This window comes from Camelina sativa, chromosome 10 (assembly GCF_000633955.1).
Source record: "Camelina sativa cultivar DH55 chromosome 10, Cs, whole genome shotgun sequence".
Lineage (NCBI taxonomy): Eukaryota > Viridiplantae > Streptophyta > Magnoliopsida > Brassicales > Brassicaceae > Camelina > Camelina sativa.
In genome coordinates, this window is record NC_025694.1 from 12,912,049 (window position 1) to 12,928,738 (window position 16,690).

The window sequence follows — 16,690 nt, forward strand, 5'->3', positions numbered from 1 at the left end:
ACAGAACTCGGTTGGTTCCATAAAACTGGAACATGATTCTCAGACCAATCAGTCTTAAATTTGGAGTCGACCATTAAAACCTCTAGTTTAGGACAATTAGAGAGCAAAACCACAAGTGACTCACACCAGTCCGGGTGAAATCGATTTATGACACACTCTTTAAGTAGAGTGTAAATAACAGCGTTGCACCATGGAACCATTGTATGAGATCCACCTGGAGATAGCTGAAGATACTCGATCGAGGAAAGAGATGTCAGAAAATTGTAATCAGGGTAAAAGTCAACACCAATAAATGCTCTCATAAGACGAGGCATATGGTTAATCGAGGAAGAGTGTCCCGATCCGTTAACAATGTGGAGATACTATTAAATCTGGGGTGTCTATAACCAAAGACGCCTCGGTATCATCATCGTCTTCCTGAAAGAATATATTCGTATAAGTTAATCTCAGTAGAGAAGGCACTTTCACAGTAAACTTTCTCACATTATCATACACAGAATAACTTCGAGTCACATCCAGATCCTTGAGAACGGGGCAAGTTGATAAAAGCCTGACATGAGAATCTTCGTCTCTGAATACAACATCTTCAAGAACAAGCTTGTAAAGTGAAGGGAGATCAGCCTCACAAGGAACATCCACAAGAATCTCGCCCATGAGAACCAATTTCGTAAGCGTTTTGCACGTGTAAAGATTCTTCGGCATTGTAATCGGCTCGCCAAACCAGTCGAGGTAGAAGTTTAGCTTACGCAAACAGCGATCAACTGCTTTTGCAACACACTTTGCAACATCAGCATCAACGGGACATTGTACACCGAGATTAATACGCAACTTTTCTATTGAAGGTGCATTGTGAAATCGCATTGACTCGTCAAGAAGCCACCAGACGCTCTTGCTACTACTGTTTCCCGTTTCTTCGTAGTCAAGTCTAGGCAACTTTCTCCACACAAACCGCCATCGTTTAGACAAAAACGTTGCATCTTTTGTCGGAAGAAACAGTAGTATCTCTATTAGTAGATCATCCGACAACTCACTGATTCTGTCTTCACCGCCCATCGATCGATCTCTTCAACTTTTGTTGGAGAACGTTCAGCTTCCTTCCGCCACAATTAAACAAAAACCCTAATTAGAGAATTGGCTTCGTCTCATATGTAATTAGAGTGCTACGTCAGCACCATTTGATAATTATAATCTCCTCCGCTCGATTTCAGATCACATCAGATTCAGCTATGGAAACAGCGGCGGCGTCGTCGTCGTCGAGAGTAGAATTGATTGTTAAAGGCAACTTACCGGAGGTTCCTTGTCAGTACATTCAGCCACCGGAAGCTCGACCTAATCTCCATAACTCCGTCGATGGAGCTTCGATCCCAACCGTCGATCTCTCGAGCTCCGATTCGGCGAAAGAAGCCATCGGTGACGCTTGTCGCAACTGGGGAGCCTTCCACGTGATCAACCATGGCGTTCCTATCCATCTCCTTGATCGGATGAGGTCTTTAGGTCTCTCTTTCTTCCGAGACTCACCCATGGAAGACAAGCTCCGCTACGCCTGCGATTCCACCTCCGCCGCGTCCGAAGGCTACGGCAGCCGTATGTTGCTGGGAGCTAAAGACGACGTCGTTTTGGACTGGAGAGACTACTTTGATCACCACACGTTCCCTCTCTCTCGCCGTAACCCTTCTCGTTGGCCGATTCATCCTCCTGACTACAGGTACGGTTCATCTCTTCACTAAAGTTCTCATCTTTCGGTTAAAGGTTTCATCTTTCTGTAAATTGATCCTTGGGGTTTGGTAGACAAGTAGTTGGAGGATATGGTGATGAGATGAAGAAACTGGCTCAGAAGCTGTTAGGGGTAATCTCAGAGAGTTTGGGTCTTCCTTGTTCGTCTATAGAAGAAGCTGTTGGAGAAATCTATCAGAACATCACTGTGAGCTATTACCCTCCTTGTCCTCAGCCAGAGCTCACTCTTGGTCTCCAGTCACATTCCGATATGGGTGCTATTACTCTCTTGATTCAAGATGATGTTGGAGGTCTTCAGCTTTACAAGGATGACCAATGGCTCACTGTTCCTCCTATCTCTGATGCTATTCTCGTTCTTGTAGCTGATCAAACCGAGGTAGTATCTATTCTATTTGATTGAGGTCACACAACAGATTAAGCTAGAAAAGTCTCTGACCATGTCTGTCCTTTGTGCAGATCATAACCAATGGGATTTACAAAAGTGCTCAACATAGAGCTGTAACTAATGCGAATCGGGCGAGGTTATCAGTCGCAACCTTTCATGATCCTTCCAAGACTGCAAGGATAGCACCAGTTTCTCAACTCTCACCACCGTCCTACAAGGAAGTTGTGTATGGTCAGTATGTTTCTTCCTGGTACTCCAAAGGTCCTGAGGGTAAACGAAACCTCGATGCTCTCCTCTGCTAATCTTATATCTGTTTCACTGGCCATCTTTTATTGTTCTTAAGTTTATGCTAGCGAGTGTGTGGATTTCAATTGCCACGATTTCACAATGTTTGTGTTATGACTATTGTTTACAACACAAGAAAGGGACACATTGGCTGTAAAAAACTCAGATGATAAATAAATAGTTGAATGAATTCTGATCCCACTGTTTTCAGTAACGACGACTTTGTTTTGCTTTGCACAAAAATAAAAGAAAATATTTGATATAATAGACGGTAAAGGTTAAGAAAATATCATCAGAGACTACCTTTGCAAGTACCAAACCTGACGATCAAACTGAATTTTGGTGATATGAATCCATCATAAATTTGATCCTTGATCAGTGGTCATATATGTAAATGCAATTGAAAATTTACAGAAAAACATGGTAAGCATATATGTACCTCCCATCAACAAGCAGAGTGATTTTTTGAATCAAGGTATCTATATCTTAAGTCGTAATAGCTTCGATTACAAAGATTCCAGCTGTCAGCAACATGGGTCAAATTGTATTCAGCCAAGTCTTACGTTTCCTCTCCTGCTAAAGCCATCATCAAACTCTGCACAAGCGAATAGCAGCAGTCAAAGCAATCTCACTCTACCAAGACCCTCCAATGTAAGTTTCTACATAGATTGTTTTGTTTCTACATAAATTATGGTAAATTACTTTTAATGTAGATTGTTTTTTTTTTTTTGTTTTTTTTTTTTGTTTCTTGTATCATGTAGGTTATTGTTCAATCAGGGTTAACTTCACTTATGGGCAGGGTTAAGTCCTTGTGCTTAGATGTTGAGGCAACTTATTGTTATTATTGCTTGCAATTTAAGTCCTTTCAGTCGGTCGTCGTGTTAACAAAGACTACTTGTCTGTTGAATTCAGGAAGTTGCCGTAACAAATAAGACGCTTGTGCTTCAGAGTCTCCCTCGCGAAGCAAAATTACCAGATATGTAAGTATAGGTGCTAATGGCTTTAATTTCCACTGTCCTTCTCAGAGCATGACTTATACTCCTCCGCTTTTACTACAGCATCTCTTTCTTCAGTGATGTTGGACGTTGTTCATGCTCGACTTATTGTGCACCACTGGCGAAAGCATAAGGGCTATGCCTATGTTGAGCTTGATTCTGCTAACGAAGTAAAGATGGTGAGACTTGTTTTGTAGTAACGATGTTTCAATCAGCAAACGTACTTGTTTGAAAGTGCCAACTTAAATACTTTTCTCATCGTTACTACAAAAACAAGTCTCACCATGTAAGTAACACTTTAAAATTTCCACTTTCTTTAGATAGGAGCTAGTTTTCCGTGACTCATATTTTATGCTCCACTTTTGCAGCAAAGGTTTATTTAAAGATATTGGAGTTGTTAGTGTTCGACTTATTGTGAACAACCAGGGCAAGCATTTGGGCTATGCCTTTGTTGAGTTTGCATCTGCTTACCATGCAAAGAAGGTGAGAGCTGTTTTGTAGTAATGATTAGAAAAACCATTAAAAGAAAAAATATATAAATAGTCATTTGACAATTATAGTGTACGCTTATGATAAGTGGGTTATTTGAAAGAGCACTATAGCTGATTATATCTTTTATACTGTAGGCTTTGAATGAGAAGAATGGTGAATATCTGCACGATCATCAGATTTTTTTGATGAGAGAACATGATGAAACTCCCGATTATGTTGAGGTACCTCTTCTTATATATATATTTTTTGTTTTTGCAGTTCAAGTATTTTTATCCTTGGAATTTTGCTAATTTGACTTGGCTGTTAAATTTAGGCAGTTTCCGTACTAAAGAAGACTATCTTTGTCTCCCATCTCTCTCCCCAAACTGAAATATCACACATGTAAGTAACACCTTTAGTTTCCTCTTTCCCTTCTTGGAGCAAGTTCTTCATGACTAATATCTTATCCTCCATCTTTACAGCATCAATTTCATCAAAGATGTTGGAGAAGTTGTTCATGTTCGACTTATTTCAGACAAAAAGGACAGGCATGTGGGTTATGGCTTTGTTGAGTTTTCTTCTGATAAGGAAGCTGAGAAGGTGAGACTAGTTTTATAGTAATGATGAAATATATATATACAAGTAGTTAATTTGAAAGTACGATTGCTGATTACTGATTAGATATTTGATATTGTAGGCGCTGGAAAAGAAGAACGGTATATTTGCATGATGGCAAGATTGTTCTTGAAGTGGCTGAAGCTCCATATTATCCACACAAGTAAATTGGTTTTCCATGTTATGCAGATTTGTTTATGTAACAGTACTGGTTGTAACTTATTGCTAGAGTTTTGATGCCATTACAGAAGACTAACGCTGTGTTTTTGTTACTTAGGTATTGCATAGATTACAATGTTTGGTAAGGGGTTTTTAACTATTTGCCTTTTTTCACCAAGAGCATACTGGGTGAAGTTTTTGGGTCTACATAGGGTTTTTGATGTTCCAGGCACGAAGACTACCTTAGACAAGAAAGCCTTCCGTTGGAAGAAGAAAACGAGGCAGTGAAAGGACTTGATGAAACTCCCGATTTTGTTGAGGTATATACCTTGTTCTTAATATGTCAGGCTCAGAAGAAACACTTACCCTTTAATAACAGAACTGTTTCCATAAAGTCGAAAGATGATTTATTCTGGGGATGAATCAGAATCTTCAGATGAGTCTACTTTTTGTTGTTATGCAATTGAAGTCCTTTTTTCTACTTTGAGTTGTGCTAACACACTTGGCGGTTAAATTATTCAGCCATTTGTCGTAACAGAGAAGACGCTCTTTGTTTCCGGTCTCTCTTGCCATACTCAGTTATCAGATATGTAAGTAGCACCTCAAATTTCCACTTTCGTTTGCGGAGCATTTTTTTCGTGACAGATATAATATTATCTATCTAATTTTACTAGCATCAGTTTCTTCGAAGATGTTGGAGAAGTTGATCGAGTTCGACTTATTGTAGACCACAGGGGTAATCATGTGGGCTGTGGGTTTATTGAGTTTGCTTCTGCTGAGGAAGCAGAGGAGGCTGTTGAAAAGAAGAATGGTGTACCTTTGGGCTACTATAAGATTTATCTTCAATTGGCAGAGATAGCTGCTCCATACCCTCTCCCACCCAAGTAAATTGATTTTCCATTAGGAGATTTGCTTGTCTTATAAGTTATTGCTATATATAGTTTTGATGTCATTACAGAAGATTAAAGCTATATTTATTTTTGTTAATTAGGTATGACCTTGTAGAGAAGCTTTGGTAAGGGATTTAACTATTTTCATTTAAAGTTTTGTTATCATCACATTGGGTGAAGTTTTTGGTATACATGGAAAGATCACAAGAGTCTTATATATATATATATATATATTCCAGGTATGAAGACAAACTTCGAGGAGGAAGCCTTGATGTGGCGACCAAACCTAAACTGAAGATACCGGAGGTAGCTGAATTCTGCGGTAAGAAGATTATCTTCTCTTAACGAAGAGTGATGGTAGAAGGGCTTTGGTCTTTTCTAAGAAGAAGGTTGGAGAGGTAGATGGAGAGGAATCATTGAGATAGCGCAGACAACTAAACTATGGATGCATGACCAGTTGTGACGACTAACGTATTCCCTAAATATTAAAAACTTAAAGTAGCTGAGGCTCATATCTTTTTTTCCTATTTCTTTTTCTTATCCATCTTATTCATATTAGAGCACTAAATGGAAGCAAAAAAAGTCAGCTAATAATATAATTATAAGACACTAATGGAAACCTTCATGTGAAATCGTATTTTAGTTGGTTTAACCTGTAATAACGTAACACAACTCTCTTGTTGGTCACAAAGACAATGCGCTTCTATGGAATAAAGAAATGCTCTTGATCATAGCAATCAGATAAAGGGAATCTTGAGGGTTCCCTGAATATTTATGTACAGCCAAAATGCCAACTTGCTTCTGCTAGGTGAAGGAGCATCTGCAAACCCATATAAGAAACATAATTCAGAGTTTCGAGCATGAGTGGCAAGCTTGACCTAGAAGAATGTAAGCTTGAAGCTTGCTGTAATATTCTTTACAACATATTGCAATAACTTAGAATTTAAAACTATTAAGATTGAAATCTTAAATAATAGGATACTCAGACTTGTAGTCATTGAAATCCTTTAAGGAAACTGCCAAAGTGATCATGTTCAATATTAATAGTAAGAAATATGTACCCTGTTTTGCCCGTAGTTGCAGGAATTGACCATTAGTTGAAAGCTCCTGAGCTACTCATACCCAAAAACATCTACTGAGAATATCAAATGGAAGGGATTGTGAATCAGATCTCTCCATATGCGATTCCCGATGGCTGGAACGATTGAACTTTTCCGTATAAACCGATCTTTGTGCATTACTCTCCTTAATGTAGACATAATTTTGAAACATTAGCAACATTCTCGCTCTCTTTTTTTTTTACAACCCCATTTGTTGCAAGCCATCGGTGACGCTTGTCGCAACAGGGGAGCCTTCCACGTGATCAACTATGGCGTTCCTATCCATATCCTTGATCGGATGAGGTCTTTGGGTCTCTCTTTCTTCCGAGACTCTTCCATGAGCTACGCCTGCTATTCCACCTCCGTCCGCGTCAGAGGATAGCACCAGTTTCTCAACTTTCACCACCGTCCTACAAGGAAGTTGTGTATGGTCAATACGTTTCTTCCTGGTACTCCAAAGGTCCTGAGGGTAAACGGAACCTCGATACCTCGGTCCTAATCTTAAGAACACTGGCCATCTTTTATTGTTCTTAAGTTTATACTAGTGAGTGTGTGGATTTCAGTTTCCACGACACTGTTGTTTCACAGATGTTTCTGTTATGATTATTGTTTACAACACAAGAAAGAAACACATTGACAGTAAAACTCAGATGACAAATAAATAGATTGAATGAATTGTAATCCCAGTGTATTCAGTAGTAGACTTCTTTAAAGTTTCAATAACGACTTTGTTTTGCTTTGCACAAAAATAAAAGAAAATATTTGAGATAATAGACGGGAAAGGTTAAGGATTGCTCAGACGACACTAGGATATGAAGGAGAAGGGGAGGTACTTGCAAAACTGAACACTAAAATTGGCAATATTATTGAATGAACAATGGCATGAAAATCATATAAAAAACATGGTAAGCATATATGTACCTCCTCCCATCAAAAGCAGAGTGATTCTTGAACCAAGGTATCTATATCTTAACAGCTTCGATTACAAAGATTCCAGCTCTCACCAACATGGGTCAAAGTGTATTTAGCCAAGTCTTAAGTTTCCTCACCTGCTAAAGCCAGCATCAAACTTTCAGCTCCATTGCGGACAAAGGCATCATTAAGAAAATGCTGAAGTAACACACACAAAGCAAAGAACCTGCATTTTTGCAGTTCCTGTTCCACAAGCTGCTCCTAAGTCTAAGGCACTGAAGAACATCAATCCCGAAATGCCTGGGAGCTGAACCAATCGTTACTTTCCATTCTTTGATGATCCATCTTTTACCTGCAAGAGTAAAAGTGATACACCTGCAGCAGGGGTAACTCAGAATTCTCCTTCAGAAAGATAGGGAATGAACTTACCAACGGAAGTATGGCTGCTGCTATTATAGGAAATTCAGAACATAATATCATATTGGCATCTCTGACTTAATCCATATTATCATTGACATTATAAAGTGAAAAAAAAATTCTCTTGGGTTCAGAAAATGTCATATGAATCTCAAGAAATGAATTCAGATACCTAAAAGTAGAATTTGTCTAACGGGGGTTAACACTAAATCTTGAGCTCTATACAATTACTAAAAACAATCAGGGTGAGTTGAGAACATGTATCATCCAAGGGGATAACTTATGAAAGACGCATCCACTAGACGGAACCTTGATCAGAAAATCCTCAGAACATTGTCCCCAGGAAGAGAGAAGATGCTTCACTCATACCTTCCAACATAGCAAGACCAAATTCTTCATCATATCATGTTAGTACCAAAAACTTGTCTCTGCCAATCATATAGTATGACAAAATCTCATGCAAAAACTCTCTTCTGCATCAGACCATCTGCTTCTTTGAGATAACCTTCCTCATAAAATGAGCGATGATATGTGGTTTCTATAAAGGGGCTTGCCCTCCCATCGGATACCAACTCAACCATTGGACATTACTGTAGATCCTAACGGTCATCAAGGTTTTGGAACTTGAGCTATCGCCATATACTTGTCAACTTGTTTGTCCACAAAGTCACGAATCTGTATACACATCAATCAAATGAAGTGACAATTAATCAGAAACTGTTCTAACATAGATGTAACTATTTGGTTATATTTACTATGAGAACCTATGACCAAGTTTATTCATCACAAGAAAAAATCGATATTTCGCCTACACCAGAGAGATGGATAAACTAGAAACTTAAGAGGCCATAACTGTGGCAAAATAAAAATCTGAAATTTTTGAAGCTTTTACAAACCTTGTTTTTCCGCTTTGAGTCGAGGAATTGCTGAACAGCCATGGCTTTCTCCACATCTGTTGTATGTTGCATAACCTGATAAATGTCCAAGAGTTTCAGAAGACTCATTTTATAAATTCAGGAAGAAATAAGAATCGCAATATACTGGTTAAAGAATTTTGAGAAGAAGAAAACCACAAAGTTACAAACCTTTGTTGCGGTCTTCTTCATTATTGACTTGTATACATCTCTATCAATTTTCTTTGCTTTATAAGGGGCCATAAGCAACGATGCAACAAAATCTACAACCCCCTGTTTCAAACGATCTGCACTCCGGATATGAGTTTTATGTGACTCTTTATTCACTGTAACCTGTGACACAGAGCATTCATTCGCTTGTTGGTCATTCTTCCAACTCGGAGGGCCTGTTGAACATGCAATCGAATCTTCATCATTCTTAATATGCAAAGTACGATTGAAAAATTCAGGATCAGCAGCAGCAGCTTGAGATTGCCATCTATCGATAGCCTGGGAATCCTTGAAACCATCACTACTACCACCAGTATCAACCCATGCCCCAGTTAAAAAACTGGTATCCGCAGCCCCACTTTCTCCAGAACATTCTCTGAACTTGGAATGAGATACAAGCTCATTCGAATGGCTACGCTGTGAATAGTTATCGACTGGAATCCTTGAATTGTCAAGGTCAAGACACGAGGCAGGAAAATCATACCAGTCCCGAACTTTGCAGTTCCTCGAGTCTATCTCTGACATACAATCTTGTCTTCCAAAGACATTGCCAGGAAACTTTTTCCTGAAATCAGATTCGTCCATCTTTGCATACTGCTCTCGCCTGGCAAACTTATGAAACGAGGGAATCTTAGGAAGCTGCAATGAAGTATTATGATAGGCCTCAGAAAATGCCTGCAACACAAGAACATATAATTTATTTGTTAATAAACAAATAGAAAAAGGGTTGACTTGATAGGAAATCACATTCCCGCCCCCAGAGAAACCAATCAGCAAGCATCGATCGCTACATTTCATTAATTTGAAGATTACAAAACTTGCCTTGGCAGCTGCTTCTGCTGCTGCACGAGCTGCCTCAGCTTCAGCAAACACAGCCTTCTCTTCCTCTGACATAGGTAGCTGGTTGTCTTCAAGCTCTCCATCTGTTTTCCCATCGTTGCCATTGCTCAGTTTTCCCTTACTGTCTGTGTCCGCACTATTCAGTTTTCTTCTTATTCTAGAGGTATTTATAGTATTCGCTTGTCTCGATGATTTCTTTCCACTATTAGCTTTTTCTTTCCGGTATAGTTCCAGCCACACATTAACAAGCTGACTTGCAATGGCGCGGATATCACGGCTCGTGTGTGCACAAACCTTTTCTTTCACAGTCTTTCCAATGCCTGCATCAGAACGTGGAAAGTAAACAACTTAGAGAAAATTAAACAGGGCTAAAATCATGAAACAGATAACAGATAATATGGAGTCTTAAGACAGAACTGATTGTATGTAATTTGGGACAGAAAGTGAACTTGGAAGAAATAACCAATACCTGAGAGCCTCACGGCAAAGAGATCACTCGTAACTCGAACAAGAATATGTACACAGTGACGTAAAAGTTGGGTTCCATTCTTCCCCATCGAATCCTAATAGAAAATTTTAAATAAGCAAGACTATGTAAAAAGAGCCAATAGAAATTCGTGAAACAAACATATAAGCCAGGGAAAGTTGTACTATGTGCTTTGGGTAAAGAAACCATCTCACTGAGCTTACCAGGATCCAAGAGTTCAGCACTGCAAGCCCCTCTTTTGTACCTGCAAAGGATTTCAAGGCTTCACCAGGTAGATTAAGCAACTCCTTGGCTAAATGCAAACGCCCAACAGTTGTTTTAGCAGAGAAGAACATGTTCCGTAGCAATGATTGCCTGGCCAGCACATTAGACAGCTCAACAACTTCAAGCCTCTTTATTAGGTCTTTGACTTCATCCCTTACAGGAACAGATTTCCTCTGCGCTTTTTCTAGTGTTTCTATTTCTGCTGTGTAATCATTTCCACTTCTAAGTATATCAATTATACGCACAGCTTCCCGAACTCCAGTCATCATTGCACCACCAACTGTGTCAGGATGCTCTTTGCATGTTGCCTCACCAGCAAAAAACAAACAATTCTGAACAGGCCTTCCCAATACATCATAATCTTCACCAGAAGCACCAATAGCAACATATGAGTAGGCACCATAACTGTAAGGATCAGTGCCCCAGTCAGTAACAACAGAGGCAACAGGATCAGGAACCAGATCCCCACCAAAAAGCTTACGAAGAACCATCATTGCATGGTTCACGTGCTCAGACTTACTCTTGTTTGTATATTCAANAATTATACGCACAGCTTCCCGAACTCCAGTCATCATTGCACCACCAACTGTGTCAGGATGCTCTTTGCATGTTGCCTCACCAGCAAAAAACAAACAATTCTGAACAGGCCTTCCCAATACATCATAATCTTCACCAGAAGCACCAATAGCAACATATGAGTAGGCACCATAACTGTAAGGATCAGTGCCCCAGTCAGTAACAACAGAGGCAACAGGATCAGGAACCAGATCCCCACCAAAAAGCTTACGAAGAACCATCATTGCATGGTTCACGTGCTCAGACTTACTCTTGTTTGTATATTCAAAAGCAGCCTTCCCAACCACCAAAGCTATCAGGACAGGAGCACCAACAGTTTTTTTGACATTCCAAAACATAAAGCACTCACCTCTTAGATCTGCTTCCTCCGCCGTTACCCCAAAATAATCAACACTATCATCCCAAAATACCTTTGGGAACTCCAACACAACTTTATTTAAAACTCCAAAACCAAGTTGCTTGATTGACGAATACTTCCAGTCCGGCAAGGGTGGTGAAAACTTAATAGTTTCTGCTTTCAAGCATCCAAGAGGAACAGTTACCAGAACAGCATCTCCAAAATACTCACAGCCATTTGATGTACTAACTCTGACTTTATGCTTGCTGTTATGTACGGCAGAAACATCAGAGGCGTAAGATACCTCAGAAACTATTTTGTTCAAGTGAATGTCAAGTCCTTCTGCAAGCGACTCAACAACTCGGCTATAGCCACCCTTAATCATAGCATGTGGCCCTCCAAATCCGCCATAAAACTCATCTTGATTCCAGTGAGGAAGCGACACTTCCTTGAGAACAGCAGCGCAACCATATTCTGTGTGAGCAAAATGCCAATTTATAACTCTTCGCTCCAGAGGATTCAAAAAATCATCTTTCGAACAGGCATCAGTTTTTGAGCAGGAAGAATCCGTTGCATTGACAAGCCCAATTTTTTCAATGTTCACCTTGTCATGTGGCATTCTCAGCCGTTGAAGGCCAAATTCTAAACCATCCTCGAGGGACAATTTATCTGCTCTTTCCTTGCCTATTTCCTCAACAAGCAAATCCACATCATCAATTAGACTGTTGAACTCTGCTTGTAGAGCATCATCTAATTCTGCAGGAACCTTTTCCCCTGTTACAGTATCATAAAGAGGACAGAATCCATGCAACACGCTCAACTCCAGACCTAACTGGTTACAGACCAATACCGAAGGATCTGGCATTCTTTCAGATGGCACATCAGCCTCAATGCCTGTAATTATGCTAGCCCCAAGATCCACAGGAACTGAAAGAGATGACCGGTCCGTATATACACGACCACCTACTCTACGCCTTGCCTCAAGAACGGTTACAGAAAAACCCTGGCGCTGTAAATGACGTGCTGCTGTTAATCCAGCAGGACCAGCCCCAATTACTATAACTTTCTTCTCATCTCTAACCTCACATTGAACCCAGTTCCTATCTCTCGTTTGATTACTATTTGCAGACGAGAGTGTGCTAGACAAAGCAGGTTTCGCTACTGAAAGTGTTTCAGGATGCTTTTCAACCTTAGATGCAGTACCATCCTGTAAAGCATTTATGCTCACAGAATGTTTGCAATCATCAACTATGTCTTCCTCGCATGTTTTCCTGGTAGATCCCAACATTTCCGAGGTCGCGCATCCTACCAGGTCCCTTTCATCATTTTGGAGAGCACATTTCTTATCCTCACTAGTCGATTCAACGGCTTTGACCTGACCAAGGATAAAAGCAACTCCCTCTTCAGAGTCTGCCACAGAAGCCATATAACTTTCTTCACGCTTTTTCCCTTGGAGGAGATCATAGTCTTGATTTGTCGAAGATCCCTCTTTCCCCTTCACAGATGAAATTCCCGCATTTATATAACCCTGTAAAAAAAAAATACCGTTTCACATGTGGCCTATAAGAAACCAGTACTTTTCAATTATGCTTACAAATTAAAAAGAAAGTAAAGAAAAAAGTTAAGCATCTCGAATTAATAGGAGACAGGATAGAACAGCACAAATAAAGCAACATCACAGACTTACTCTCTGATCAAGAAACTTATAGACTTCTCTGATAAGGGAAGCTGATGGCAATTCACTCTCAGGAGGGCCACCAGTAACACCACACTCAGTGACAGGTAAGATTCGAGTGACATTTTTACTCCATAGGCCTAAGATATAATTCCTGTATAACAACATATATCAGTTATAATAAATCAAAATAAGGGGGGTTATGGTCTTCAAGAGGATGAATGAAAAATAAAATAGAATAACAACTTTAAAAAATTCTTGAATATCATTGCAACAATACAGTAAAGTGAAAACGGGATTGACATCTTAAGGTACACTCTTCTTATAAGATCATAAGAAAAATACAGTCTATACAAAATATGAAACACTGAAACATTTGAAAACATACAGCTACGAAAAAGGAAACTAACCTGCAAACTAGGTACTCCTGATGGCTACCTTTGCGCTTCAACACCTCTTTAAGTATAATCTTCTCAATTGGACTTACTGACTGGGCTTTAAGTCCAGCTGTCACCGCAGCTGCTCTCCCAATATCAGTTACCTTGGGAATAGATGGAACAAAATCACACTTGTCGCTTCCTTTAAAGGACCTGTCACTTCGACAATCAAGAAAGCCTTGCTCATTCTCCCAATTCATGTCTCCTTCATACACCATGTTTCCAAGCTTACGCTTTCTAGCAATACGCTCTGGGCGTTGCAAGGTAGATGTCTTCCCAGAATTAGGTAAAGAAACTGCATCACCACGGAAATGTTCATCTTCACAGGGAGTTACAGAAACCGGGGAAGCTTCAGCAGTTCCATCTTCTAGAGTATTAACTTGAATACCACTTCCATTAGAAGCATTATGATGTGAAGAATACTTGCACTTATGACAAAGAGTAACCTGAGTATTAGACTCAAAGGAATGATCCTCCACATTAACTTGGATGCCACAATCACACATAACTAAATTTTTCTCTCGCGAATAACCAGACTCTGAAGCTGGCTCTCTCAAGTGTCTGTGCTGATCAGGAGCAATAACTGCAACTTCTTTTCTATCAGTAGGAGAATAAACTTCGCCATGGACATCTGCCATGGGAACAGCCACCCTGGAAAGCTCCACAGCCTTCTCCGACAGTGGCCTTTCGGATTCCTCATCTGTAATATGATGAACGACATTTGCTTCCTTCTCGCTGGATACTGTCATAGGTATTTCTAATTTTTCATGACCGGGAGAGGCTGCCTCATCCTTACCATAAATTTTATGCAGGAGGGGTCCAGTTTCTGAAGCACACTTTTGAATAGAACTAGAGGCACCGTTTTCTGAGATGCAATCCATTCTTTTAATACTCGTGCCGGAATCTAAGAGAGTCCTATGAGTTTGACATTCTACTGTTGAATCAACCATCTTCTTGACAGATATGTTATTCAAACCTTCCCCAAGTAACAAACTCTGCACCTCATTTGTGTTGCCTTCCTCAATCAGGTTCAAATCCGCATTTGTTACAGTATCAATAGGAGGAACCCGGGTTCCTGATCCAACACCTTTCTTGGTGCCTTTCAATCTCTTCCTAAAACTGGCTAAGGTGTCATCCATATCTTCAGAAACCTTGTCCAAAGCACTCAGTTTCTTCTCCACAGCCTGTTTGTGCCTCCGTTTACCAGTACTTTCTGTCTCAGCCTTATTCTTCTTGGAAGTTTTATGCTTCATGACCTCTAAAAGAGATCCGATAGGTTCATCATCATCAGCATCATCTTCAAACTGAAAAATCTTGGATCCTCTCTTGGAAGCAGATTTCCTCCCCTTACCATCCATCTAAAGACTTAAATTTGAACGCAGAATTGACAAAAGCTACCCCTAAGCTTCTCACCTGAAAAATCAACCCCGTATATCACAAATTCCTCAAAACCAACCTAGTAAAATGTGCGCCACTAAGAAGACGAGCGCCAATTTAACAAACGTACCTTGATAAAATTCAAGTCTGCTCTGATTTGAAATTCGCCAGGGGAAGTTTACAACATCAAATTTTAGGGTTTTCTAGCAGAGTGAGCTCGAAACCTAAAACCAGAGTAAAACGAAATGAACAACGGCAGAGACGGATTGGGGGCAATCACAAACAAGAAACAGAAAATGATAACGCAGAGATGAATACACTGATGCAGAACGCTAGAATCAGTGGATAGAGAAAAGGAAGCTACTTGTGAAATGAGAGAGAGACGGGTTCAAGAAAACTCGAATTTTAGGGTTTACAAAACATCCACTCCCATAGGATATAAATCGAGAAATTGAAATACCTGCCAGTAGCCGAAGAGCTTTTTTTTTTTTTTTAATCTTCGTCGGAGATCTCAGAAGCTAAGAGCCACGCTTCAATGTTCAAAACAAAACAAAAAGTTAAAAAACCCAAACGAACATGGTGAAAGAACTAAATTAGGAAATCAACTGATTAAAGAGAAAAGGAGTATTGCGACGTACCCCAAATCAAGAAACGCTTATAAACGCCGCGTTTAGTTTAGTTTCGTATCGTATCGCCTGCGGCTGACAAAAAATGTTACAGACACGAACTAGGCTTACGTTAGCATCGGCCTTGATTGATTATATATATATATCTTTACAACCGTACGACGACGGGACAGCAATGGTTGCAACATGTGTCAACCTTTTTTTAAAAAACTTATTACATTTTGAGGGACGACTACCCAAGTCATACCTTTTGAAAGATTTATTTTATACATACAAAAATCATTGAAAAAATTATTTAAAACTAAGAGAAAGAGATTCACAAAACAGCTTAATAAACCAACCATTTCCCTCAAATTCATGAATTGTGCGTCGTAAGAATTTCAAAAAGCATCATAGAAATGTCTAAGTGACCACCCTACGCATGTTTATTTTTCTCTCCAGCTCTCAAGGATCTGAAGAAGCAACTATTTAACTGTGATATAGTAGTACTTAAAAATCTTTTATAAACAAGTAATATTTAATATGTATCTAACAAAAGTATTCAACTTTTTTAACAAAAAAAAGTATTCAACTTTTTTAACAAAAAAAAGTATTCACCTTTTTTACTTTTAGTGAATTACTGGATTACCTTAATTAATACTAACAGTCAAAAATATACTATATATTAAATATCTATTTAGTTGAGTGACCTTTTAAATTTAACTTTCTATCTATGCATACTCTTAGTCTTACCAATTGTTGGTGCGGGATTTAGCACCCACGACATACCGATCTAAACCAAAGGTAAACCAAATAGACTTTGTACATTAACTAAACCGAGGGACCCCCTTTTTGGGCTAGCTAAACTGGCCCAAAAGCAGAAGCTCGGCGAAGTCACTTGACCGACCTCCGAGACCGCCCCCTAAGCCCGACTAGATCATCAGAAGAGGAAATTTACCATATTTGAAGATCAGAGATTTAAGGAAAATAGACTTATTTTATAAT

At 39.5% G+C, this 16,690-nt stretch overlaps 3 protein-coding genes across 7 annotated transcripts; 1 reads left to right on the forward strand and 2 right to left on the reverse strand.

Annotated features, from left to right (window-relative positions):
* LOC104720308 (putative F-box/FBD/LRR-repeat protein At3g49480) lies at window positions 251-1,073 on the reverse strand. The gene has a single exon (XM_019231165.1). It carries the CDS (start codon window positions 1,051-1,053, stop codon window positions 346-348), a length of 708 nt encoding a protein of 235 aa, XP_019086710.1. The 5' UTR covers window positions 1,054-1,073; the 3' UTR covers window positions 251-345.
* On the forward strand, window positions 1,171-2,605 carry LOC104718741 (leucoanthocyanidin dioxygenase). Its single transcript, XM_010436544.2, has 3 exons — window positions 1,171-1,705; window positions 1,789-2,110; window positions 2,191-2,605. Exons 1-3 carry the CDS (start codon window positions 1,227-1,229, stop codon window positions 2,419-2,421), a joined length of 1,032 nt encoding a protein of 343 aa, XP_010434846.1. The 5' UTR covers window positions 1,171-1,226; the 3' UTR covers window positions 2,422-2,605.
* LOC104718743 (lysine-specific histone demethylase 1 homolog 3-like) lies at window positions 6,126-15,825 on the reverse strand. Of its 5 annotated transcripts, none has more exons than XR_756441.1 (15): window positions 15,541-15,691; window positions 15,211-15,304; window positions 13,677-15,116; window positions 13,279-13,420; window positions 11,473-13,119; window positions 10,618-11,166; window positions 10,397-10,490; window positions 9,910-10,247; window positions 9,049-9,762; window positions 8,860-8,934; window positions 8,333-8,638; window positions 7,773-7,898; window positions 7,556-7,683; window positions 6,596-7,044; window positions 6,126-6,354 (listed from the first exon to the last, which is right to left on the reverse strand). XR_756441.1 is itself a non-coding variant. In XM_010436547.2 (12 exons), the coding sequence occupies exons 4-12, from the start codon at window positions 15,059-15,061 to the stop codon at window positions 8,573-8,575; spliced, it is 5,010 nt and encodes a 1,669-aa protein (XP_010434849.1). In that variant the 5' UTR covers window positions 15,062-15,116; window positions 15,211-15,304; window positions 15,541-15,610; window positions 15,719-15,825; the 3' UTR covers window positions 8,007-8,572. The 5 variants fall into 5 exon arrangements, 3 of the variants coding, with proteins under 3 accessions (XP_010434849.1, XP_019086702.1, XP_010434848.1); XR_756440.1 differs by having other exon boundaries at window positions 7,773-7,921; XM_010436547.2 differs by lacking the exons at window positions 6,126-6,354; window positions 6,596-7,044; window positions 7,556-7,683; window positions 7,773-7,898 and adding an exon at window positions 15,719-15,825 and having other exon boundaries at window positions 8,007-8,638; window positions 15,541-15,610.